Here is a 26,836-nt window from a genome sequence, read left to right on the forward strand (position 1 = left end):
ATCCCACCCCTTTGGGAAGGTTGTTTTCCAACAGGGGGTTTCTTCACATACAGCTCAGGAATGACCGGGCTCTGTTCATCCATTGTGCTAGATGTGGTTCAGTTATGCTGGTTTCCACTGTGATCAATCTTGTGAATCAGCAGTCCTTTCACTCCAGCTTGTCTGGAGCCCATTTCATCCTTTTTATTCAAAACTTTCTTTTATTATATACTGTACTGCTAGTTCTCAAATTAGGTTTCAAGGACATGTAAACAGTTTCAGCGACCTTTCCCAGTTAAAAGTGAATAACTCTATTTTACTAGCCAGGAAAAAGCCTTGATTGAATTCGCCTATTTACGTAAAGAACACAAAGTTGTTTATTTAAACAGAAAATGAGTTCCTATTTTGATTTTTAAATAATGTATTTAAATATGCAATTTATTTGCAGGATATAATCTCTGTCGTGGTGTTGTCTCTGCCTTGTGGCTGGGTTTGCACCCTAATGGGGCTGCCAACGATGTTCGGTTACATCATTTGTGGAGTCCTGTTGGGTCCTTCAGGACTAAACCGCATCAAGGTATGAATTTTTTTGTTTTATTCGTTTTTATGGGATGTGGGTGTCGCTGGCATGACCAGCACTTATTGACCAGCATTTATTGCCCATCCCTAATTGCCCTCGAGAAGGTGGTGTTGAGCCACCTTCTTGAACTGTTGCAGTCCGTGTGGTGAAGGTACTCCCACAGTGCTGTTAGGGAGGGAGTTCCAGGATTTTGACCCAGCGACGATGAAGGAACGGCGATATACTTCTAAGTCAGGATGGTGTGTGACTTGGAGGGGAACTTGGAGGTGGTGGTGTTCCCATGCGCCTGCTGCCCTTGTCCTTCTAGGTGGTAGAGGTCGCGGGTTTGGGAGGTGCTGCTGAAGAAGCCTTGGCAGCACCTCCCACTTGTAGATGGTACACACTGCAGCCACAGTAAGCTGGTGGTAGAGGGAGTGAATGTTAATACTTTTGAATACTTCTGACATACAGTAGGCCACTCTCCTCAGCTTAAGTTGTCTTTGGGCAAGCGAGTCAGTTACTTCAGAAATTTATCAAAATGTACAGCTGTTAGTTTGCTGGAGTGAAGAATGTGCAGGTGCCCAAGAAAGAAACGGCAGAGCAGCTGGTGTGTTACCTTGCCTGCCCTTGTCGGGTTATTGAACACTTTATGGCGTTGGTCTGCAGTGCTGGGGTGAGAGTTGGCACAGTGCCAGTACTGTCTCCCTTTACATGGCCCAAAGTACATTTTTTGTAGCTTGGACCACCCAGCAGTTTGTCTCCCCCCTGCTGTATTGCATCAACGAGGTCTTTGTGGGCACAGCTGGTTGACGTTGTGGGCCCTTCTCATGCCTTTGTCCCTTCACTGGCTGAAAAATGTCCCAAAAACACTCGTGGGTCATCCAGTGCCGCTTCCTGACAGTAAACCGAGTGAGCTAAGCACTTCGCTGCTCACCTGCTGCTGCAATCTTCAGCCATGAATGGTAGTTTAACGGTTGCACCCTAATTTTCAAGCACCCCAGCGCATTACAGTACTGCCATTTAAAATGTGATTTACACCAATGGATATGCAAATGAGTCAAGCCATGAAACTCGTCTCACCAGTGCAACATGACTCACTGCAAACATTTGGGGCCAGCGATTATAACATTATTTAAACTGCAATTGAAAAGAAAGGATATGGGGAAAGAATAGATAAATGAGATATCTCCAGTTGATGAGCTAGCATTAGCACAGGCATGATGGGCCACATGGCTTCTTCTAGTGTGGTTTAATTTCTATAACTTACATAATATGTTTTAAAAGAAGATATACCTATTGGGAAAGATTGAACAGGCTGGGACTCTTTTCTCTAGAAAAGAGAAGGCTGAGGGGGGACCTGATCGAGGTCTTTAAGATGATGAAAGGGTAGACGTAGAGATGATGTTTCCACTTGCGGGTGAGACCAGAACTAGGGGGTCATAAATATAATGTGGTCACTAATAAATCCAATAGGGAATTCAGGAGAAACTTCTTTACCAAGAGAGTGGTGAGAATGTGGAACTTGCTCCCACAGGGAGTGGTTGAAGCGAATAGTATCGATGCATTTAAGGGGAAGCTAGATAAGCACCCGAGGGAGAAAAGATTAAGATATGTTGATGGGGTTAGATAAAGAAGGGTGGGAGGAGGCTCGTGTGGAGCATGAGCACCGGTGTGGATCTATTGGGCCGAATGGCCTGTTTCTGTGCTGTAAATACTTTGTAATATATCTTAATTGATCTGTGATTGCAGAGGACATTCATGTTTTGCCACATTTCTCCACAGTCTATTGTGCAAGTGGAGACCCTTGGTGAGTTCGGTGTGTTCTTCACTCTGTTTGTCGTTGGCCTGGAGTTTTCTCCCGACAGGCTTAGAAAGGTATTAAATGCTCATTTCATGTTCAAAGATTCTTGATTTGACTGAAGCCATCTATCTATTTATTCTTGTATGATCCCCAACAATTGTAAAGCTTGTATTCTAAAATACTGAATGCTTTAATTGTCATAACATTCTTAGTCTGATAGTGAAATCCTGTTTATAATGACCGATTTAGCCAGGAGCTCAAGTGCTCACTGATCAGTAGGTCAGAGAATAGCTATCCCTGATACACTGCTTATCGCATGATCCTGCACTGCTGAGTTAACTTCAGATATGCAGAAACCGAGTCCAAACATTCTCTTTTTTTTGTTCTCGGGATGTGGATGCAAGGGTGCATTTTTTGCCCAACCCTAATTGCCCTTTCAGAGGGTATTAAGAGTCAATCACGTAGTATGGACCAGTCACACGTAGTCCGGACTGGGTAGGTGATAGGTTCCCTTTACCTAAAGGACGTTCGTAAACCAGTTGGGCTTTTACAGCAATCCAGTTTCTTGGTGCCAGGCCACAAATCACAATATTCATTGAATTCAGTTTCACAAGTAGCCACGGTGCAATTTAAACTCTGAGCTGCTAATTCAGTACTATTAACCACTACACTGTCACATCCCTAAACCTTGCAATGGACCCCAATATCTTCCAGTTCACTTGTGTTGCACAGAATTCGTGATCTTATCACAAAACTTGAGCCACAGATTCCCTAATTGCTCATTGCAGAAACATGGAGACTTGGTAAACTGATTACAGAAGCCAGGCGTAATAACCTGTGAAGGCAATTCTCTGGGTACGCACTGGAAATGTCAGGTACTTGTCCTCGAGCATGATGGTGACCACATAACTCGTTCCTCTGCACAGCACCACAGGAGATTGCAGTTATCACTTCTGTCTCATGGCTGTTGTTATTGGAGATCTTTCTACCAGTTACAGTGCCCATTGAACTTAGTGACTTTCCACTGGCAGCTTGGCTTGAATTACTGTATTTTAAATCTTTTTCTTCAGTTATTTCAACATTGCACTTGGTCCAGTCCGGCCAGCAACCAGCACTTCTGATCACCTGTCATTAAGTGTCTGAGGCAATGAACCCCTGGTATAACAGTTTCTGCTGCTGCTCCTGCTTGTTCAGGTTTTCTCCCTGTATCTGTCACACATGTTCTCCCAACTCCCCACGGCCTTCCTCACCAAGCATGGCTTTCTCTGCTCTGATTTCCTCCAACATTCCTTGTAGATTCTGGATCTTTCTGACCTTCCTCTCAGCCTCTGGACTTCCCATTAACCCCAGATTTCTCTGTCATTTAGAACCATAGAAGGAGGCCATTCAGCCCATCATATCGATGCTGGGTCTTTGCTAGAGCAATCCAAAACTAATCTCACTGCCTTGCCCTCTAAAGAAATTTCTTCTAACCTCTCTCCTTGCTGAGTGACAAATTGATGACATCTCATCATTGTCTCCCCAGTGGAAATAGTCTTTCCCTTTTTACCCCAGCAAAGCCCTTTATAATATTAAAAATCTCTATAATATCCTCTTGGCTTCTCTGCTCCAGTTAATGGAGGTTTCTTGCAGCATTCTCCAACCCCAGGGGCTAGTCCCAGTGTTTACTGAACTCGGAAACCAAACTTTGGACTCTTTGTCCTCTTTCCAGCACCCAGCTCTCTGGCTCTTCCTGTGGGGCCTCTGATCGCCATCTAGCCCCACTCCCTGACTTGCAAGCCAGCTGCAGGCTTGACTGCCTTTTCCCCAAAATCTCCCAATGGTTTTGATCATCATCTTGTACCTGACTTCTTACTGCTGCTAATGATGTACGCTTTCTAGCTCTTACTCCACTGCTTTCACATCATGGTGGCCAACCCTGACCTAAGCATTTTGCCTCACTATCCACTTTCTCCTCATTTCACCTTGCTCTTCTCTGTGTCTTTACTGACTAACTGCTCCAGGATCACCCAGTTGCCCAGTCCCAACATGCGCTATTCTGCTTAAATCCCATCTCTTTACTGCTTTAGGCAATTGGCCTTACTGGACTGGCGCACAGCTCCCTCTAACTCAAATTGGACATCCTACTTTGCATCTGCTGGAGCTCCGGCATCTAACTGTACTCCAATAGTTACCCCAACTGCCTGAATACCACGTTCCATTCCCAGCTTGCTCCTCTTCAGCTAATCTCCTAAACTCCCTGTTCCCTCCCCTGGCCTGTCAAATGAAGCCTCTGCAGCCTCAAATCCACGAGTCGGCAGCTGAAATGCACTTCCTGTTTGATCAGCATAACTGAACCACCTGAAACTGTGCAGTTGCTCCCTCTCCTTGGGCAAAGTTGTTGACTAATTATAAAGAATGAAAACCACTCCAAATTCCTCCTGTTAACGACCGTTGGATAAATGCCAACGCAAACTGGTTTGGCCGAACGGCCTGTCTCCGTTTTGTAATTTCCCTGTAAGTTGACAATCTGCTCACTCAATCCTTTCACATTCGAGCTTCTAACTACCTAACTTCACTTTTCAACCCAATGTTTGCCGCACTGTTCCCATCTCCTTCAAGACTCTACAGCAGAGGTGCCTCCATCCGTCTCAACCACTGAAACCCTTATCCATACTGTTGTCCTCTCCAGACTCACCTACTCTAATGTTCTCCTAGCTAGCCTCCCATCCTTCACCCTCAAACTCCAACCTGGCCAATATTCTGCTGCACATATCCTGTCCTACACTGATTCCTGCTCTCCCTGCCTTTTTTTTTGCTGACCTACATTGGCTACCAATCCCCAAAAAAATTAATTAAAAAACCCTTATCTTTTAAACCCTCCTTATCCTCACCCACCCTTTCCCTATGATGTCCACTAGCTGCTACAGTCTGTGAGGCAAAGGTACTCCCACAATGCTGTTAGGTAAAGAGTTCCAGGATTTTGACCCAACGACGATGAAGGGAGAACAATATATGTCCAAGTCAGGATGGTACCTTACTTGGAGGGGAACCTGGAGGTGGTGGTGTTCCCATGCACTTGCTGCCCTTGTCCTTCTAGGTGGAAGAGGTCATGAGTTTGGGAGGTGCTGCCGAAGAAGCCTTGGTGAGTTGCTGCAGTGCATCTTGTAGATGGTACACACTGCAGCCATGGTGCACCGGTGGTGGAGGGAGGGAATGTTTAAGGTGGTGAATGTCCAGCTGATCAAGCGGGCTGCTTTTTCCTGGATGGTGTCGAGCCTCTGGAGTGTTGTTGGAGCTGCACTCATCCAGGCAAGTGGAGAGTATTCCATCACACTCCTGACTTGTGCCTTGCAGGTGGTGGAAAGGCTTTGGGGAGTCAGGAGATGAGACACTTGCCACAGAGAGTCACTCTCCTTCCCTACCCACATGGTTGTCTCTTCACCATCTACATGATTTGCCTTGATAACATCATCATGAAACTTGGGGCCAGTTTCCACATGTATGCTGATGATGCCTGGCTCTGTCTCTTTCATTAATCCAAAGGCTGTGAGGGGACCAAAACATCTTTTCCTTTGATGAAAAAATAGGCAATTGCCCTTCAAAAAAACATAGCACGCTGTGTTAATAGTCCATGGAATGACTATCACCTGGGTGATTGTCAAACTAAGCAACAAGAACATCACTTTACTTGCCTCCTCTGCATACTCACTATTGGAATGAAGACCCATTACAGAGTGTAACTCTCAAACCCATTGTCTCTCGGAAGATCAAACCTGCAGCACTCTTCAACTCTTTCAAGGATTCCTTCCTTCTATAATCTTCAGGCTCTTAAAACCTAAGCTTGACATCATCTTAGCACTGCTCCCAAGTTACTGATCCGCTAACTTTTCCCAGTGTTGGTTGTGCCTGCACTGTGCTCCATGGCCCTTCCATTTTAAAAAGGTCACCTTGTGATTAAGGAAGATCTGTGCCTTGTACAGTTTGGGTTTAGAATCACATCTTTTACTACATCTTGCTTTCAATCACACCAAGAAAAAGAATATTGTAACAACACTTAATATTTTTATTCAAATATTAAAATGCACCATTTTACATTTTTCTGCCTTTAGATCTGGAAGATTTCCTTGCAAGGTACCAGTTATATGACAGTCTTGATGGTTGCATTTGGATTACTCTGGGGACATCTGTTGAATATCAGGCCAACACAAAGTATCTTTATTTCTACATGTTTGTCTCTATCAAGTACCCCTTTAGTGTCCAAATTCCTTGCCCTTGGTGCTAGAGGAGACAAAGAAGGTAAATGTGATACTGTTAAAGGAAGCATTTGGTCATATGAATGTAGGGCAGTAGTGTAATTGTGAATACTGCATTGAATTGTCCTTCAGGTTGAGCTCAAGCTCAAAGTTAGAGGTTGGAGACACTTTGCACTGTTGTGGAGTAATACCGATTACTCCACACGAAGACTGAAGTTGCATTTCATAAAGCTTTATTCCAGCATGTGCCAGGAGAGTCTCTTCCCGACCGCTCAGGGCAGACAACTCTGATTAATACAAATTTGGATACCCTTTAAATTCCCTGTCCTACATAATGAGGGGCGGTCCCTGATCACGTGGGCTCGCAGTCTAATTTCATCTTACGTCCCCATAACTATTCCGTTGATTGTGTCTCACGCAATGCTGACTTGGTGTCTTACTTAATGTTAACCTGGTCTATTATGACCGAATCATTGGTGACCTAATCATCGGCACCTGCTGACCTCTGCTCCCGCGCGCCGAGTAATCCTATTACGCCTTATCTTGCTAACAGCCTATGTGGCTTAGGGTGGTGATCTTTTGACAGATGTATTTCTATCCTACGTTTTCTTGCTAATGTCTACTTCTAATCTTAACCCTATATTTTCCCCATCAGCACTATATGGGAGGCAGAGGAAATGAGATGGATGACAATTTGCAGAGGAGGTGGTGGGGGCAGGGGACAGGCTGCTGGTAGAGGAACTGCAGGTAGTTCTAAGGAGTTTGAAGCTGTCTGATCAGTTGATGGTGCTGAATAACTAAGATGTAGACAAGGACAGTGATTTGGGAATGAAAATCACACTGGGGAGCGGAAGAGATAATTGTGTTGAGGTGCAAGTGTTAGTTATGGGGATTCTATCATTTGTGGATTCTGCAGCTGGAGTCAGGGTAGAGAAGTCTTTGGAATGAGATGGTGAGAAATTATGGTTCACGGTGAAACAAAACATAAGGAAAATCAGAATGAAGGTCTTGAGGACTATGGAGAGAGATTGGGGCATTGGGATTAGTTTGGGATTGATACAGGGCTATGGGGAGAGAGCGGGGCAGTGGGGTTAGTTTTGGATTGATGCAGGGCTATAGGGAGAGTGGGGCAGTGGGATTAGTTTGGGATTGATACAGGGCTGTGGGGCAGTGAGATTAGTTTGGGATTGATTCAGGGCTATGGGGAGAGAGCGGGGCAGTGGGATTAGTGTTAGATTGATACAGGGCTATGGGGAGAGAGTGGGGCAGTGGGATTAGTGTTAGATTGATACAGGGCTATGGGGAGAGAGCGGGGCGGTGGGATTAGTTTTGGATTGATGCAGGGCTATGGGGAGAGCGGGGCAGTGAGATTAGTTTTGGATTGATACAGGACTATGGGGAGAGAGCGGGCAGTGGGATTAGTTTTGGATTGATGCAGGGCTATGGGGAGAGCGGGGCAGTGAGATTAGTTTTGGATTGATACAGGGCTATGGGGAGAGAGCGGGGCAGTGGGGTTAGTTTTGGATTGATGCAGGGCTATGGGGAGAGAGTGGGGCAGTGAGATTAGTTTGGGATTGATACAGGGCTATGGGGAGAGAGTGGGGCAGTGAGATTAGTTTGGGATTGATACAGGGCTATGGGGAGAGAGCGGGGCAGTGGGATTAGTGTTAGATTGATACAGGGCTATGGGGAGAGCGGGGCAGTGGGATTAGTGTTAGATTGATACACGGCTATGGGGAGAGAGCGGGGCAGTGGGATTAGTTTTGGATTGATGCAGGGCTATGGGGAGAGCGGGGCTGTGAGATTAGTTTTGGATTGATACAGGGCTATGGGGAGAGAGCGGGGCAGTGGGGTTAGTTTTGGATTGATGCAGGGCTATGGGGAGAGAGTGGGGCAGTGAGATTAGTTTGGGATTGATACAGGGCTATGGGGAGAGAGTGGGGCAGTGAGATTAGTTTGGGATTGATACAGGGCTATGGGGAGAGAGCGGGGCAGTGGGATTAGTGTTAGATTGATACAGGGCTATGGGGAGAGCGGGGCAGTGGGATTAGTGTTAGATTGATACACGGCTATGGGGAGAGAGCGGGGCAGTGGGATTAGTTTTGGATTGATGCAGGGCTATGGGGAGAGCGGGGCAGTGAGATTAGTTTTGGATTGATACAGGGCTATGGGGAGAGAGTGGGGCAGTGGGATTAGTGTTAGATTGATACACGGCTATGGGGAGAGAGTGGGGCAGTGGGATTAGTGTTAGATTGATACAGGGCTAGAGAGAGCGGGGCGGTGGGATTAGTTTTGGATTGATGCAGGGCTATGGGGAGAGCGGGGCAGTGAGATTAGTTTTGGATTGATACAGGACTATGGGGAGAGAGCGGGCAGTGGGATTAGTTTTGGATTGATGCAGGGCTATGGGGAGAGCGGGGCAGTGAGATTAGTTTTGGATTGATACAGGGCTATGGGGAGAGAGCGGGGCAGTGGGGTTAGTTTTGGATTGATACAGGGCTATGGGGAGAGAGCGGGGCAGTGGGGTTAGTTTTGGATTGATGCAGGGCTATGGGGAGAGTGGGGCAGTGGGATTAGTTTGGGATTGATACAGGGCTGTGGGGCAGTGAGATTAGTTTGGGATTGATACAGGGCTATGGGGAGAGAGTGGGGCAGTGAGATTAGTTTTGGATTGATACAGGGCTATGGGGCGAGAGTGGGGCAGTGAGATTAGTTTGGGATTGATACAGGGCTATGGGGAGAGAGTGGGGCAGTGGGATTAGTTTTGGATTGATACAGGGCTATGGGGAGAGAGCGGGGCAGTGGGATTAGTGTTAGATTGATACAGGGCTATGGGGAGAGTGGGGCAGTGGGATTAGTGTTAGATTGATACACGGCTATGGGGAGAGAGCGGGGCAGTGGGATTAGTTTTGGATTGATACAGGGCTATGGGGAGAGAGTGGGGCAGCTGGGAGTGGGGGGGGGGCTGCGGTTTACAGGAGGAATAGGGGTACAGGGGAGCCAGGGGGTACTGTTGGAGCGGAGGGGCGCTCTATGACGGGGTGGCGAGGGACCACCGGCTGTGCCTATACCACCCACCACATGCAAATGTTGGCAGCAGACTGGGCCCAGCCTCCCGTCCGTCCATTATCACCATTTCTCAGGTGGTGGTAGGCGTCGACAGGGCTGGGTTAGTGGCAGCATTGGCCCCGATTATCACGAATAGAAGGAGAGGACCCAGTTCAGGCCATTTCTCCCTCCAATCTGGCCCTGGGCACTTATTTTGTAGGCTTTGGTCTCTGGGGACTCTTCTGCCCATTTAAGGACCCTTGGTGCCTCTTTGGGTGCTGCAGCAGTGCCTGATGTTCCCCTGTGGCATTGGCATACTCCCTGTTGGTGGCAGGAATTCTATTGGGATCCCGCTGTGCGTGGACAATGACCCCTAACCTAGGACAGTGGGTGAGGATTACAGAAGTGTAGGGGACGGGTGGAAATGCCATTGTTGCGAAGATAATCTAGTTCAAGCTCCTTCGTACCTTTGACATATAAAGGGCGATCCTAACCCTGCCCCCCCCCAGTTGGAACCGGACAGGGGGCTGGAATCATCTGGATGACTTACCCACCAACGTCCTGCTCGTTTTCCACAGTCTTCAGTTTTAATCTGCTCTTCTGAGCGGGCAGCAAGGACATCCACTGGACCCCAGAGGAGTCATAGAAACATAGAAGATAGGAGCAGGAGTAGGCCATTCGGCCCCTCGAGCCTGCTCCGCCATTTAATGAGATCATGGCTGATCATCCAAATTCAGTACCCTGTCCCTGCCTTCTCCCCATATCCCTTGATCCCTTTAGCCTTAAGAAATATATCCAACTCCTTCTTGAATATATTTAATGAATTGGCCTCTACTGCCTTCTGTGGTAGAGAATTCCACAGGATCACCACTCTCTGGGTGAAGAAATTCCTCCTCATCTCTGTCCTAAATGGCTTACCCCTTATCCTTAGACTGTGACCCCTGGTTCTGGACTCCCCGCCATCAGGAACATCCTTCCTGCATCCAGTCTGTCCAGCCCTGTTAGAATTTTATAAGTTTCAATGAGATCCCCTCTCATTCTTCTAAACTCCAGCGAGTATAAGCCCAATCGATCCAATCTCTCCTCATACGTCATTCCTGCCGTCCCAGGTATCAGTCTGGTGAATCTTCGCTGCACTCCCTCCGTGGCAAGAACATCCTTCCTCAGATAAGGCGACCAAAACTGCACACAATACTCAAGGTGTGGTCTCACCAAGGCCCTGTACAACTGTAGCAAGACATCCTTGTTCCTGTACTCGAATCCTCTCGCTACGAAGGCCAACATACCATTTGCCTTCTTAACCGCCTGCTGCACCTGCATGCTTACCTTCAGCGACTGGTGCACAAGGACACCCAGGACTCGTTGCACTTCCCCTTCTCCCAATCTATTGCCATTCAGATAATAATCTGTCTTTCTGTTTTTGCTACCAAAGTGGATAACCTCGCATTTATCCACATTATACTGCATTTGCCATGCATCTGCCCAATCACCCAACCTGTCCAAATCATACTGGAGTTTCTCTGCATCCTCCTCACAGCACACACGCCCACCCAGCTTTGTGTCGCCTGCAAACTTGGAGATATTACATCTAGCTCCCTCGTCTAGATCATTAATATATATTGTGAATAGCTAGGGTCCAAGGACCAATCCCTGCGGTACCCCCACTAGTCACTGCCTGCCACTCGGCAAAAGACCCGTTTATTCCAACTCTTTGCTTCCTGTCTGCCAGCCAGTTCTCTATCCAAGTCAGTACCTTACCCCCAATCCCATGTGCTTTAACTTTACACGCCAATCTCTTATGCCATAAGGATGCTCCAACATATTATACATTAGAATTTTGCATTGTGTACTTACGTCTGCAGACTTGACCCTGCAGGCAGAGGCTGATTTCAGCGGCAGACTATAATCTTACATTGGATGTGTCAAAAGTTGCATTATTTTAAAATCCCATTAATAAGGTTCAAGTTAAAACGCTACATAGTTGCAGCTTGAGTTATGTGCTGATATTTTAACAATCAAAATATGGCAAATTATAATGAATTTATAAGTGCTGGTTTGCAGCCTTACTGATGGCTGTCTGAAGCCATACTCCCTGCTGGCATTGGTTTCTGCATAACTGTTAGTTTTAAATGATAAATATAGTTACACTCCCAGTGACGGATGGGTAAAAGATTTTCTTGGTTTGTCTGCATTGTTGTATGACTTTTTATTTTCTGAACATTAGCTGAGGATTTCTCGGGTTTGATTTGAACAGATCTGGCTCCAGGGTCCATGCCTGAATAATATTTTTCTTAAGTGAGACGGTTGAATAAGAATGTATTTCGCAGTCTGTACCTCACAAAGTTATACAGAAGAGAGAGCATTTTGTGACCCTGTGAGAATCGTTGCAGGAAACAATACTATCATTGACAATCCGAGGGATTTCCTTCCTTTGGTTGCCCAGGTGTCCTCCCCTGTCACACCGTGTTTTGCATTGAGCCGGATGATTTTTCCGGACGAGCTAAAATCTCCGATAAATGTACGTTGATTTGTAACCTGACTCCAGTAGACCATTCAGTTCATGTAACTATTGCCCATGGATTACGCACAGCCTTTGATTTGATTTTCCTGTTGCTGAACAGGGGATGCGGATTATAGCAGCGTGCTGCTTGGAATGCTGGTGATGCAGGATGTTCAGCTGAGCTTATTCATTGCTGTGATGCCCATGCTCATTCAAGCAGGCAGTGGCACTTCTAACAGGTGAATGCTTATCCGGTACCTGTATAAGTGAATGTTGCTTTTCATGAGTTTAATTCTGGTTCCTCCAACAGTGTAAATGTTTTGTAATTGTCAGCATTTTTCTTTCTGTTGGACTCTGAATGTGATGATACAAACTAACATACCGCTTAGAAATAAACTCCTTCAATTCTTGAAGGGTGAACTCAGTGGCCAAATAATATCTACCAGCGCTCAGATTAAGTTAAGACCCGGTCTTGAAAACCGAACCCGCTTTGGGGAGGGAGGCAGAGGCTTGCCCACGATGTGCATACGATGCAAGTTTGAAGCAAACATTTTGATGGGGCTTCAGATGTTTGTCCACTGCTAAAGTAAAGATTGCGTCAGCTGTTGGTCCCACGTATCTGTTAGAATCCCTCTTCCATTTATCCAGCCTCCATTGGCTGTAAAGCTGTGATGTTTGAGAGACACTGGGCCATATGCACCCTCAAGGGTCAAGGTTGAGATTAAAGGGAAAGAAAGGGAGAGACAGTGAAGGCCACAGAACTGGTTTTATCAAAAAGGAGAGGCAGTGCATTGAGGGATCCGAATGCTGTCATCAAAAGGAGGAGCTATTGATGACACAATTGTGTACCAGACGCCGGCAAGGTCAGGTTAAAGAGATGAGAGAAAAATATGGCAACAAATCGAGGGAGAGCAAAAACTAAGAGGAGGCTAACAAAAAATAAAATAATGTGCCAGGGAATAAGTACAAAAGTGGTCTTTATCGGCTTGTGATGATGCTTACTGCTGTTGCGAAACATTATATGATGACCTGGTTTGATAGGCAGTATGATCATGGAGGCATAGCTTAATGTAACTTGCATTTAATCTGAGCTCATTTATTGGCATTCTTAGGGCATCCTGCATAAATGTGCCAAATACATTTCTGTAACAAATAGTCGCTGCTGTATTTTGTTTTTCATGTAATCATGCTCTTCATTGCTGGACATTTTTATACACCAGACATTCCTGCATTCAGTGCGCAGCAGACTTGGGGATACTCGTGTATGAATGCTTAATGACTTTAAATAAAATCCCTCTCGGCTGTTCTAGAGGAACCCACTGCCACAGTGATGAATTTGGAAGAATGCTTTATTAGGGTTCATATATCAGAATCTCATAATATAATTCCAGGGCCTTAAATCTTCTCCAGATTATCTGAAATTTCATATCCTGCTAAACGAACCAAGAAACTTATAGCGGCCTAAATGAGAAACAACATGCTGACCTATTTTGGTGGGTTTCCTTTGCCATCAGCCTGTTTAACAGTACATGTGATTTTATTATTTAACAAATGGGTGTATTGACTAAAGTTTATTCTTCCTCACCTGTTCATCGTTCATGTGCAAAGAAATAATCATCCAAACAAGGGGCAGTCGTGTGACACCATTTCTTTAATGGTTTTCATGCACTCAGAAGTTAAGTGATTCTCCCAGCCCACATTGTGTAGAAAGTCATGTTCTGGATTTGGGCACCAGTTCTGTTTTTCTAGCCAGGCTACAGCCAGTGTTTCCACAGTCTTCAGGCCAGAGTGCTGAGACTATCAGGCCCCCTAGCTTACCACCCATAGTCTGAGTGACCGTTTCTGTTTTATTATCTTTACCACATCAGAGAAGCATTTCCTGATGCGTGGAGATGGCACTCGCCTAACCCGGCCCGCGCGGTTTCTTTGTCTCTACACTCACTTACGCTGTCTCTTTTTTTCTTTTTCTTGCCTCTGGTGTTCATACCTGCCTTTTCATTTCTCCCTGCTTCAGTCCCTCGATCTGTTTTCTCCTCTTACTGGTTGTTTTTTTTCTCCTCCCTCTGTTTTCTCTGCTGCCCACAGTCTAAGCTATATTCGCCAGCATCAGAGCCCAACTGATGCCAACAGCGTCAAACGAGAGACCCACCATTCTTTGGCACTGCCACTCCTGCTACATTCCACCATGACGGGCCTAATGAATCTTAATGGCTCAGGTACCAGCATGCTCTTCAGCTTTTTTAAGTGGGAGGGAAACCTCTACTAACTGCCAGGATTTCATGGGCTTTACTGTTCTTGCTAGTTACAGTGAAGGATTACTCTGGCTAGGATTAGAGTAGCTTTCTTGGGATATTCAGAGAATGTCCCTCCACCACCGGCCCAAGTGCCACCATCGCTCGCCCTCCCACCGGCCCGAGTGCCTCCGCCGCACGCCCTCCCACCGGCCCGAGTGCCTCCACCGCACGCCCTCCCACCGGCCCGAGTGCCTCCACCGCACGCCCTCCCACCGGCCTGAGTGCCACGCCCTCCCACCGGCCCGAGTGCCTCCACCGCACGCCCTCCCACCGGCCCGAGTGCCTCCACCGCACGCCCTCCCACCGGCCCGAGTGCCTCCACCGCACGCCCTCCCACCGGCCCGAGTGCCTCCACCGCACGCCCTCCCACCGGCCCGAGTGCCTCCACCTCGCTCCCCCCCCAACCCCCAGAGAGAGTGTCGGCCCCATCCATTAGAGAGTACATTCCAAGGTTCTGCTTCCATTTGGGGCAAGGCCCATTGCACAAGATATCTCAAAGGTTAGAGAGATGCTTTGATGTATTCAACAGGACTGGATTTTTGATTTATACAGTTTACTACACAGAGAAGTTCCTGCTGGTAATGGTGGGCAATTGTAGATCTGAAGGATAATAATTTTCAGAGGATAAGATTGTACGATCAGAAGTATTTGACGTTCATGTATAGAGAATAAACTCCAACATGGTCAGTTTGGCTTGATGTCAACCCAAGGTATTTGCCAGTACTAGAATATTCTGTGAAGACTCTCAGTTACAAATTAAACAAAGGTGACAGTTCGATAGGAAATGAGAAAGATACCAGTTAGAGCTTGTGTGGGGTTGGTCATCTGCAGATGCTGGAAGTCGGTTATCTCTCTACGTATCTTTCTTGGCCGCTTTATATCCAGCCAGCTCAAATACTCCACTCTCTCAATGGATAAAAGTTTCAGGAGCAATGTTGTCCACACGTACATGCACACACACATCCCTGCAAGTGCAATATAGAGGTATCCACATCAAGAATTAATGTCCTATGATGCTGCTCACAGTAAGTCAGACGACAAGCTACTTTATAAGGACAGGAATTTCAGAACATATGGCTCTAGATTGCAAAACTGAGGTGATGGTTTGCTCATTGTTTGAGGTGGAATTGAACTGGACTGACTGATTGAGATAGGCTGGTGTGCAAGGTAATGTTGGAGATTTGGTAGCCGGTAAGCCACAGGAAAAGCTGTGAACCAGAATGAATGAAAACATGAATAGAGATCTAAACATTTTCTACTATGAAAAACAGCAGACAATTTGCTGTCATTAACAGCAAAAAAGAACTGAGAGCAAGGCCCAGCATGAGGTTTTATAATAGTATGGATGGTTATGGCCAAGTGACCAGTGACCGCACCTGTTGTAAATTTGTTGTCTGCCAGGTGATTTGCTCCCATGGTTTGGTAGCAATATCACGTGCTTCATATGGAAGTTGAACAAATGAGAAAGATTAAAATATTTTAAGCTACTAAAGATCATTACAGGAAACTTTGGTTTATCCGGAGGTTAAAAGTCCGGAAAGCTCTATCTACCGGCAAAATTCAGGAGCCGTTTCCTACAAGTTTTTTTTACTTCTCGTTGCTTTTTTTTTCCCCAGTCAGGCTCTGCAAGGTCTGTAGCTAAGCAACAGCTTCAGCTAGAGACGCTTTTAAGCTGCAGCCGACTGTTTTGAAGCTGTTGCTAAGCAACAGGGTTTGTTGATTCACACGGAGCTGAAAATCTCCGTATGTTTCAACATTAGCGCTGGTTTGTCCGGCAGTTTTGATCTAACGGCAACAGCTCGGTCCCGTCGGCGCCGGATATCACAACGTTTCCTGTATATGAAAAGTAAGACTCCAAACTAAAAATTGTTATCTGTTGTACATATCAGTATCATGTTTCAAATTATTTTGGAATATGTTTTCACAATTTTGCCTTTCTTCTTTTCCTACAGTATAATTTTAGAAATACTGCGGATTTTCGCTCTTATTGGTCAAATTCTGTTTTCGTTGGCTGCAATTCTTCTGATGTCTCTTGTGGTAAAGACTTACCTCATTGGACCGTTTTACAGAAAACTGCACACAGAGGGTAAAGGAAATAGAGAGATACTTGTCCTAGGAATTTCAGCATTTATCTTTCTTATGTTAATGGTAATATATTTACTTTGATTCAAGTTATAGCATTGTAGTACACACATTGGAAAAGTTAGAAATTAGTGAAAACTTTCATCTAGAGCTGTGCAATCTAAAGCTTTCATCGTGAGCCATATGTTCTGGAGCATTTATCTAGAGCTGTATATTCTAAAGCTTTCATCTAGAGCCATGTTTTCATCTGGAACTGTGTATCTGAGCAAGAAATCCCACCTCACCCAGCACAAACTTACCACCATCTCCAAATAAAATAGTTCCTCTAGATTAAAAGACAACATGGAAAGCACAGGGGCCTGGCAGGAAGACCTTGTAACATCAAAAGACAAGATTGCTCACACTTTGCTCTTGATCTAGGCCTATCTCACTTTACTGATCAGAATCACTAACTGGGACTCACTCCCTCACTGATTTTGTCTGTTGGTCTCTCTCACTGTCTTTGTGTGTGTCTCTGTCTCCTACCCTCACTCTGTTGCTGTGTCTCTCTCTGTCTCTGATGTTATATTTAATTTCTTCCCTGGTATGTGCTAATGAACCTCATTGTCTCAAACTGATAGCTATATGAGAAACACACTTCTGTTAGCGACTTTGTCTGGTCACAGCTAATGGACGGAATCCACATTCAAATGGGAATTAACCATGTGGGGACAGTGTTGTGCTGTCAGGTGGGTGTGGCCCTGGGTGTCCTCAATATGGACTCTGGACCCCATGAAGTCTCAGGCCAACCAATCCTGCTGATCAGCTACTGTCCCTCTCCCCTCAGTTGATGAATCAGTATTACACCATGTTAAATACCACTTGGAGGAAGCACTAAGAGAATCAAAGGCAGCGAATGTACTCTGGGTGGGAAACTTCTAATGCGTTGGTAGTGCCACCAATGGATGAGTCCTGAAGGATATGGCTGCCAGACTGAGCCTCCTTCAAATTGTGAGGGAACCAATACGAGGTACGACCTATTTAAAGTCGCCAGCTTATGTTTTGCAGATTATCTGACCATAACAGCATTGGTAGGAGTGGCCGCTATGCAATCTTTGTGAAGACATGTCTTCACGATGAGGACACACTCCAGTGTGTAGCGTGGCACTGCTGCTGTGCTACTTGGAGCAGGCTGAGGACAGAACCACCTGCTCAAAACTGGGCATTCATGAGGCATTGCGGGCCATCAGCAGCAGCAGAATTTTATACCAGCACAATCTGTAACCTCATGGCCTGGCACATCTCTCACTCCTCGATCACCATCCAGCTGGAAGACCAACCTTGGTTCAGTAGGGAGTGTAGAAGTGTGTACCAGGAGGTATACTTTAGAATTTATTTTATTCTTTATTGGAATGTGGGTGTAGCTGACAAGGCTGGCCTTTATATGCCCATCTCTAGTTGCCCTAAGAAGCTGGTGATGGAACTGAGTGACTTACTGGACGACTTTAGAGTCCAATACATTGGTGTGGGACTGGAGTCACGTATAGACCAAACCGAGTAAGGAGAGCAGGTTGTCTTCTCTGAAGGGCGTTAATGAACCAGTTGGGTTTCTACGACAATCCAACAGCTTCATGGTCACTTTTACTGAATTTTAATTCCAGATTTTTTTTTTTAAACTGAATTCATATTCTCAAGATGGCATGACGATTTTGAACTCACGTTTTCTGGATTATCAGTCCAGGTCTCTGGATAACGTAACTAGTGAAGCTATAAGACGGGGGTTATAACACAACAAAAGTAGCAGGTGGTCCCAGGACCATCAGACCAGAGCCAATCTCTCTAGCTCTACCATATCCAGTTGAGAATGCTGGACAATCAGGCAACTAACAGGAGAAGGAGTTTTCCATGAACATCCCCATCCTCAAGAATGGCGGTTCCCAGCACGCGAGTTCAAGGCTGAAGTGTTTCCAAGTGTCTTCAGTACCCAGTCAGTTTGTGTTCAGTACATGTGTTTAAGAAGTGATTGAGTGTGCAGGTCACAGCAAAGACAATAGGCCTTGCTAACATCCTGGCTGTAACACTAAAGACCTGCTCACCACAGTTAGCTGGGTTTCCTAACCACCCTATTTCAGTGCAGCTTTGACACCCAGCAATGTGGAAAATTGCTGGGGTCTAAACTATCCACAAGAAGCAGGATAAATGTCGCCCAGCAAATGACCACCCTATTGGCCTTTTCCCAATCCTCAGCAAAGTGATGGAGGGAGTCTTCAGTAGTGCCATCGTGCTACACCTACTCGCTAATACTCAGTTCTGCTTCATCTAGAACCACTCAGCTCCCGACCTCCGAGCTGAATGCCAGAGGAGATGTGTGAGTGGCTGTGCTTGACCGATCATGGTGCCATAACAAAACTAAGGTCAATGGGGGTTAGGGATACCCTCTAGTGGCTGGAGTCATGCATGATACTCAGGAAGATAGTCATGTTGGTGGCTAATTATCACAACCCCAGGACATTGCTGGCACGTAGCCTCCTCAACCCAACCATCTTTAGCTGCTTCATCAATGATCTTCCCTCTTTCATATGGCATGCGCTTTTCAGTGACGATTTTGCCGTGTTCAACCCCATTCACAACTCCTCCAATAATAAAGCAGCCCATGCCATCCTACAGTGGACCTGGCTAACACCCAGGCTTGGACTGACAAGTGGCAGGTAACGTTTACACCACATAAGTGGCAGACAGTGAGCATCTTGAATAAGCAAATGTCCTTACCACCTCCCTCTGATCTTCAATACCAACACCATTGCTGAGTCCCTTAACATTCCCGATGTCGTCATTGACCAGATGCTTAACTGGAGCGAGCATGTCGACATTGGCTACAATAGGAAAGCAGAGGCTGGATACTATGATGAGTGGCTCACCATCTGACCCTTCAACATCAACAAGACCTAAGTCAGGAGTGTGATGGAATGAGCAGTTCACTTGATGAGTGCCCCTACCACTGGACTCAGTATCCACCACTGCATACTGTAGCTGCAGTATATACTTCAACAATAGTGCACCCTGCCCTGTGGCCTCTACCACCAAGTAGGTAAAGAGTAGCAAGATCTTGAGTCGCCATCAACCCCGAGTTCCCCTCCAAATCGCACAGTCCTGACTTAGACATATACTGCCGTTCCATCATTGTTTGTTGGCTCAAAGCCCTGGAATTCCTGAACACCTTTGCCTGAGAACCATCACAGCAAGGACTGCGGCAGTTCAAGCAGAAGGTCCACCGCCACCTTCTCAGGGCATCTTAGGATGGACAATAATACTGCCTTGTCAGCATCACCATTATCCCAAGAACAAAAACAAATTCACCTGAATTCTCTCTTAGACCGAATAGATAAAATGCTTGAAATGTGACAGTAACTTGGGAAAATAATGCAACATATTTGTAAGCTCTATGTAGCTGATGGTGCATCTACCATGACTTTACCTTTATTTCACTCTGAAAATCTGAGGAAAATGTTGTTTGTGTTCAGAAAACCGTAGTTCTGAGCTACCGGGTCTGTTTGCTTCACCTGGACTCAGGAAATTGGCAGTGAAGAGTCCTTATCCAGAAAACATTTTCACCGTAGAGGTGGCGTGTTAGGGTTTGTGGGAGCATGGATGATGAGATCTGCAGAAATCTGGACGTATGAGAAACAAAGGCTGGTATTGGGATGAAACGGACTGGGAGTGCACCAGAGAGGGAGTCTGGGTGAATTGCTGGCTAACACACACAAGGGTTCAGGGCAAGAATGGAGACATCCATACTCCCAGTAGTTCCTCTCCTCCCAGGTTGGATGCAGAACGTGCCAAAACTATGATGTCTGGCAAAACCTGTTTACTTGCATGGTGGGAAAGTAGCTATTTTTGCTGTTTGTGTGATTTAAAAAAAAAAATACATATATGATGTATTGCTGTTTTCTATACTTGAAAAATGTTATCAATCTGCAGATTTGTGTCAACACTTAAATGCTGACATTACAAATAATGAGATTTTTAATATAAAGTATTTCTTCCCTTCCCTTTTCTCCCACAAAAAGGTTTAAAAGTTTTTCCACCTAGTTGGAGAAATCCTTGTTGTCGAGTTGTTTGCCTGGATGATTTGTGTAATTTAGGGTGCATTTATATAACTAGCATTGGGCCAGCCTGAGGTTAGAGGCTAGACTTGACCGTGAAGCGTTGTGAAGTGAGGCAGCTGGAGGAGAGAATCCCATTCCACCTCACTTCAGGGTCGCTGCAGGCCTTAATAATTATAGAACCCTATCCGAATAATGAAGTTCGACGCAGTGAAACAAAATAACCAAGTTTAATAAACAAACAACTTAACTGGTAAAACTACAAGAGCAGATGTAAGCAGGTCTGTGCAGCCCACAGCCTCTCTAAGACTGCTACTAAATACTGGAAGCTGACGTCATGACGTCATCACGCTCTCCGCGCCAACTGGGGGTCACGTGATCGGCGTCATGACGTCATCATGCGAAAATACAAGAAACTACATACAGTTTAAAGGTGCAGTCCACAGCTGCACTACATGGTAGTTAAAGGAATGATTATTGATTGCCCAGTGTCTCTTGGTGGCTCCGCCACAGAACCATAGAAGTTTACAGCAAGGACATTCAGACATCTTGTTTCTGACGATTTTTTCTGGAGCACTCTAAAACTAGCCCCGCTTCCCACTCTCTCCATATCTTTTGTATTTATTCACTTTTCCCTTAAGATTCAGTGCTTTCATTGGCTTCATTTCCAAAAGGTCCCATTTTTGGACCCTGGGATTGAAAGTGTTACAAGTTGAGCTTGTTAGATGCCAAATAGGTAACCAGGCAGAAAGTAGTTGTTGCATCTCCTTCACTGAGCTCAGATGAAGTTTAGAATTCTTGAGTCTAAGGAGACAGCTTCCTAATTGTGACTACCCCAGTTAGATCTGTCAGATTGGTAACCCTTATGCTTGGTTTCCTTTCAAGATACCAGCAAAAGTTAGGGTGACACTAGGTGACCTTCATACACCATGTAAGAAGTCACACAACACCAGGTTATAGGCCAACAGCTTTATTTGAAATCACAAGCTTTCGGAGCGCTGCTCCTTCGTCAGGTGAAGTCCAGGAGCAGCGCTCCGAAAGCTTGTGATTTCAAATAAAGCTGTTGGACTATAACCTGGTGTTGTGTGACTTCTTACATTTGTCCACCCCAGTCCGACTCCGGCATCTCCACACCATTCATACACCATGTGAGAGGTCATGTACAGTGAATACAATACGGTGAGAATCAGCATGATCCAAGTGCAGGACTCCTCCTGTTTGGAATGCTGGGCTCAGCGATAAACCCACGGATTTGGAGGAGACTTTCATTTGAGAAAGGATGATTATGGAGTCCTATTGAATAATTTACATTTCTGTATTTTAATTGAATTCTGTATATAAATTGTCCCATAACCATCAACACACGTGCCAAAAAACTGGTCAATTCTAGAGAATAGCACAGGTTACTATTCTCCATGTGTCACAGTCACAGGTTAATATCCACATGTCACAGCATTGAGTTACATGTCACAGGTTAATATCCACATGTCACAGCATTGAGTTACATGTTTTTCCAAGATTAGTTATGGGAAGAAAACCTTTCTGACAGTATTACCTTTAATAGCAAAGCATGAGGAGGAATTAATTTAGCATCAACACAAATGTTGTGGAATTAATACATTGAGTGGGGGTTGCTTATTCTTGCTGCTTTGCCTCTGACAGGAATGCCTGTGATTTTTATGAGGAACGTCGCGCATTAGCTATTGCTTTGCAGAAATATAAGTGCTGCTCTTTTTATTTATCATTTAATGATTGTAGTATTGCTGTTAACTCTGCATGAAGCAGACCTTTTGACAGAAAGTTCACCCTTTTTTAATTTTATTATTTTTCTGCAGGCAACTGAGATGCTAGATGTGTCCATGGAGCTGGGTTGTTTCATGGCCGGAGCATTAATTTCATCACAAGGTCACATTGCTGCAGATGAAGTGATGTTGTGTATGGAACCTATACGGGATTTTCTAGCCATCATTTTCTTCGCGTCTATTGGTAATTAAAAGCTTTAAGGTGTTAGGGAGTGGATGGTTCTTATAAGTTTATAAGTTATTCCTCAAGATAATAGGGTTCAAAAATATTTATTGGCAATCATAGAAATTTAAGCCTACAATGATCAATATTAACAATAATTACACATGTACCTAAAAGCACACTTACGGCAATACAGCTTCAAGCTCAAGCTTGTCGGTTGGCCAAGCCTTAACGAATCCCTCCAGTAAGGTTGCCCCCCGCCACAGTACCGAAACAGCTCTCATCAAAGTCACAAATGACACCCTTTGTGACTGTGACAAAGGTAAACTGTCCCTCCTCATCCTCCTCATCCTGCAGCCTTTGACACGGTTGACCACTCCATCCTTCTCCAATGCCTCTCCACCGTCGTCCAGCTGGGTGGGACTGCACTCGCCTGGTTCCATTCTTATCTCTCTAATCGTAACCAGAGAATCACCTGCAACGGCTTCTCTTCCTGCTCCCGCATCGTTACCTCTGGTGTCCCCCAAGGATCTATCCTTGGCCCCTCCTATTTCTCATCTACATGTTGCCCCTTGGTGACATCATCCGAAAACACAGCGTCAGTTTCCACATGTACGCTGACGACACCCAGCTCTGCCTCACCACCACTTCTCTCGACCCCTCCACGGTTTCTAAATTGTCAGACTGTCCGACATCCAGTTCTGGATGAGCAGAAATTTTCTCCAATTAAATATTGGGAAGACCGAAGCCATTGTTTTCGGTCCCCGCCACAAACTCCGTTCCCTAGTCACTGACTCCATCCCTCTCCCTAACATCTGTCTGAGGCTCAACCACACTGTTTGCAACCTTGGTGTCATATTTGACCCTGAAATAAACTTCTGACCACATATCTGTGCCATAACTAAGACCGCCTATTTCCACCTCCGTAACTTCGCCCGTCTCCGCCCTTGCCTCAGCTCATCTGCTGCTGAAACCCTCATCCATGCCTTTGTTACCTCTAGACTTGACTATTCCAACACACTCCTGGCTGGCCTCCCACATTCCACCCTACGTAAACTTGAGGTGATCCAAAACTCGGCTGCCCGTGTCCTAACCTACACCAGGTCCCGTTCACCCATCACCCCTGTGCTCGCTGACCTACATTGGCTCCCGGTTAAGCAACGCCTCGATTTCAAAATTCTCATCCTTGTTTTCAAATCCCTCCAAGGCCTCGCCCCTCCCTATCTCTGTAATTTGCTCCAGCCCCTCAACGCCCCCGCCCCCCGAGATATCTGCGCTCCTCTAATTCTGCCCTCTTGAGCATCCCTGATTATAATCACTCAACCATTGGTGGCCGTGCCTTCAGCTGCCGAGGCCCTAGGCTCTGGAATTCCCTCCCTAAACCTCTCCGCCTCGCCACCTCTCTTTCCTCCTTTAAGACGCTCCTTAAAACCTACCTCTTTGACCAAGCTTTTGGTCATCTGCTTTAATTTCTCCTTATGTGGCTCGGTGTCAAATTTTGTTTTATAACACTCCTGAGAAGCGCCTTGGGACGTTTTACTACGTTGAAGGCTCTACAAGTTGTTGTTGTAAAATGCTTTGTCCTTAATGTCGATCTTTTTGAGTCCTATTGTGTCTGCACCCATCCAGGCAAGGGCTGAGCATCCCGTCACACTCCTGATACGAACCTTGCAAATGTTGGAGAGACTTTGCAGCGTACCCAGACTCTGCCTTGTTCTCATCACCATGCTGTTGATGTGGCTCCAGTGAAGATTCTGGTCACTGACCCCCCCCCCCCCCCCCCCCCCCAAAATGTTGCGGGTGGTGACTTAGCAATTGTGCTGCTATTGAAGATTTGTACATTGAGCAGGACATCCTCACTTTTGAACTCCAACTCCCTCGAGATAGAGGTCAACATTCTATTCGTCTTTTTGATTACTTTTTCTACTTGTGCACGAGCTTTTAATGATTTGTGAACAACGATTTATAACGTGAATTATAACACTCGGTGAGGGTCATGAGCAACGTTCCCTTTAAACTGCACAGTCGAGCAGGGAACCCACGCAGCCGATTAAAGGCGCCGAAAAAAATTAAAGGGAACATTGTTCATGAACTATAATACTCGGTGGGGGCCATGATGTATAGCAATCAGTGAGTGTCGTGAGGTATAACTTCCGGAGAAGTATGTCGCTCGGTGCGAGCGGCGAAGTAGGTCGCTCGGTGCGAGCGGCGAGGTAGGTCACTCGGTAAGGTAACAGTAGTGAAGGACATCGCAATTGTTTCTCTCATAGCTGTAAACTTAGAGGCAAATGAGCCTCAGTTGATATCAGTAATATGTGAACTATGTTTGATAAAGATAACTGCTAAGTACAGGAAACTTTGTTATATCCGGCACCAACGGGACCGAGCTGTTGCCGATCTATCAAACCTGCCGGACATACCAGCGTTAATGTTGAAGCATACGGAGGTTTTCATCTCCGTATCTGACAACAAACACTTGCTTAGCAACAGCTTCTAAACAGTCGGCCCGTACCTTGGAAGCGTCTCTGTAGCTTAGCAACAGCTTCAGAGAGACTTTCCAGAGCCTGACTGTTGAGAAAAAAAACCCACGAGAAGAAAAAAAAACCACAAGAAGAAAAAAAAACCTAACAAAACGGCTCCTGATTTCTGCCGGTAGATCGAGGTTTCCGGACATACAACCTCCGGATAAACCAAAGTCTCCTGTACCTGCTTATTTTAAGGGATGGCACATAGTTATTGTTCCTCTGCCCTTCACAGGTCTTCATGTCTTCCCAACATTTGTGCTTTATGAACTGACTGTCCTAATGTGCCTTACACTGGCAGTGGTGGTGTCCAAGGTAATGTATTTAACGTCAGTCTTGAGGGAAGGGTTTTTAGATCTGAAATGTTGACTGAATTACTTCTGTTTCTCCACAGAGGCTGAATGACCTGCTGAGTATTTCCAGCTCCTTATGTTTTAGATTTCAGACTTCCAGCATCTGCAGTATTTTTCTTTTTTGTTTTTGTTTTTGTGATGTGGGTGACAAGGCAGGCCACATTTGTTGCTATCTCTCATTGCCCTGAGAAGATGCTGTTGGGCCTTTGCCCACAATGGTGTAAGGGAGGAAACTCCAGGATTCTGACCCAGCAATGATGGAATGTCTGGGTGGTGAGTGATGGAGGGGAACTTGGAGGTGATGGTGTTCCAACACATTGCTGCTCTTATCCTTCTCAGTGACGGAGATTGTGGCACAGGGAGGTACTATTGAAGTAACTCTGGGGAGTTGCTGCAGTGCATCCTCTAGATTGTGTATGCTGCAGCCATAGTGGATATTGAGTCCAGTGGCAGGGGCACCAATTAATTCAGATAAAATTAAATCACTTGCCCATATTCTATAACACTGCCAAATATAGCTCATTGGACTAAAAGGCCATGAAGTCATTTGATAAGGCCAGCATCACAGCTATAATACAATAGCAAAATACTGCGGAGGCTGGAAATCTGAAATAACAGCAGAAAATGCTGGAAACACTCAGCAGGTCAGGCAGCATCGAGGAGAGAGAAACCGAGTCAACGTTTCAGGTCGATGACCCTTCGCAGTTCTGACGAAGGGTTTGACCCGAAACGCTGACTCTGTTTCTCTCTCCTCGATGCTGCCTGACCTGCTGAGTGTTTCCAGCACTTTCTGTTCTTATTACAGGTATAATAACTTGGTTAAAAGGATGGAAGTATTAGCAACACTGAATTTCACAGCATCTTGGTTTCAGTTATTTGATGTGTGTGACCAGCCATGTGATACTAAACCATACAGACCAGCAGGTGCCCTGTCCAGTTTCTGGGCTGGGCTGTGATAGCTCAGCTCGGGGTGAGGAAGGTGATGTCAGTGCTGGTTGAGGATGAGATCAGGTTTGGCTGTGGCTTGCTCCCCAAAAGTCAAAGAGCCCGCTGGCACCTGCTGTCGAAAGTGTTACAGGGTGGCTGGCCACTTGGCAACAGTACTGGAGGGCTAGCATTGCCTGCGGAATCGTGTCGCCACAGCTTCAGGTGAAAATACAAAACTGGAGGGGGTGGGAAAAGAGTCATTGATAACATTAATTTTGTTGACCACTGCAAAACTTGACCCTCTAAGGAACAGTTCTTGCACTGGGAGATGGAACCCAGTCAGGTATAGCACGGACAGGTGTAAAACAAGAGTTCCCCTACGCTGCCCAATGACTGCTTCAATCTCAACCTTAGAAGTGGGCCCTCCTATGTACGAGTGTGGCATTATTTCCATTTCCCACACTATGCCTGAGTAACATTGTCAGTCAC

General features: G+C 45.8%; 1 protein-coding gene across 2 annotated transcripts in view; it reads left to right on the top strand.

Annotated features, from left to right (window-relative positions):
- The window catches only part of slc9d1 (solute carrier family 9 member D1), a 78,542-nt gene that overhangs the window by 43,737 nt on the left and 7,969 nt on the right, over nucleotides 1-26,836 (top strand). For both annotated transcript variants that reach the window (XM_086006105.1, XM_086006104.1), the window contains exons 5-11: nucleotides 428-556; nucleotides 2,321-2,413; nucleotides 6,431-6,617; nucleotides 12,244-12,361; nucleotides 16,369-16,564; nucleotides 22,416-22,566; nucleotides 25,303-25,382. In XM_086006105.1, coding sequence (XP_085862231.1) covers nucleotides 428-556; nucleotides 2,321-2,413; nucleotides 6,431-6,617; nucleotides 12,244-12,361; nucleotides 16,369-16,564; nucleotides 22,416-22,566; nucleotides 25,303-25,382 — 954 coding nt within the window. The remainder of the gene's footprint in view (nucleotides 1-427; nucleotides 557-2,320; nucleotides 2,414-6,430; nucleotides 6,618-12,243; nucleotides 12,362-16,368; nucleotides 16,565-22,415; nucleotides 22,567-25,302; nucleotides 25,383-26,836) is intronic.

Source organism: Somniosus microcephalus, chromosome 14, assembly GCF_052327205.1.
Source record: "Somniosus microcephalus isolate GS21.2 chromosome 14, FLI_Smic_1.0, whole genome shotgun sequence".
NCBI lineage: Eukaryota > Metazoa > Chordata > Chondrichthyes > Squaliformes > Somniosidae > Somniosus > Somniosus microcephalus.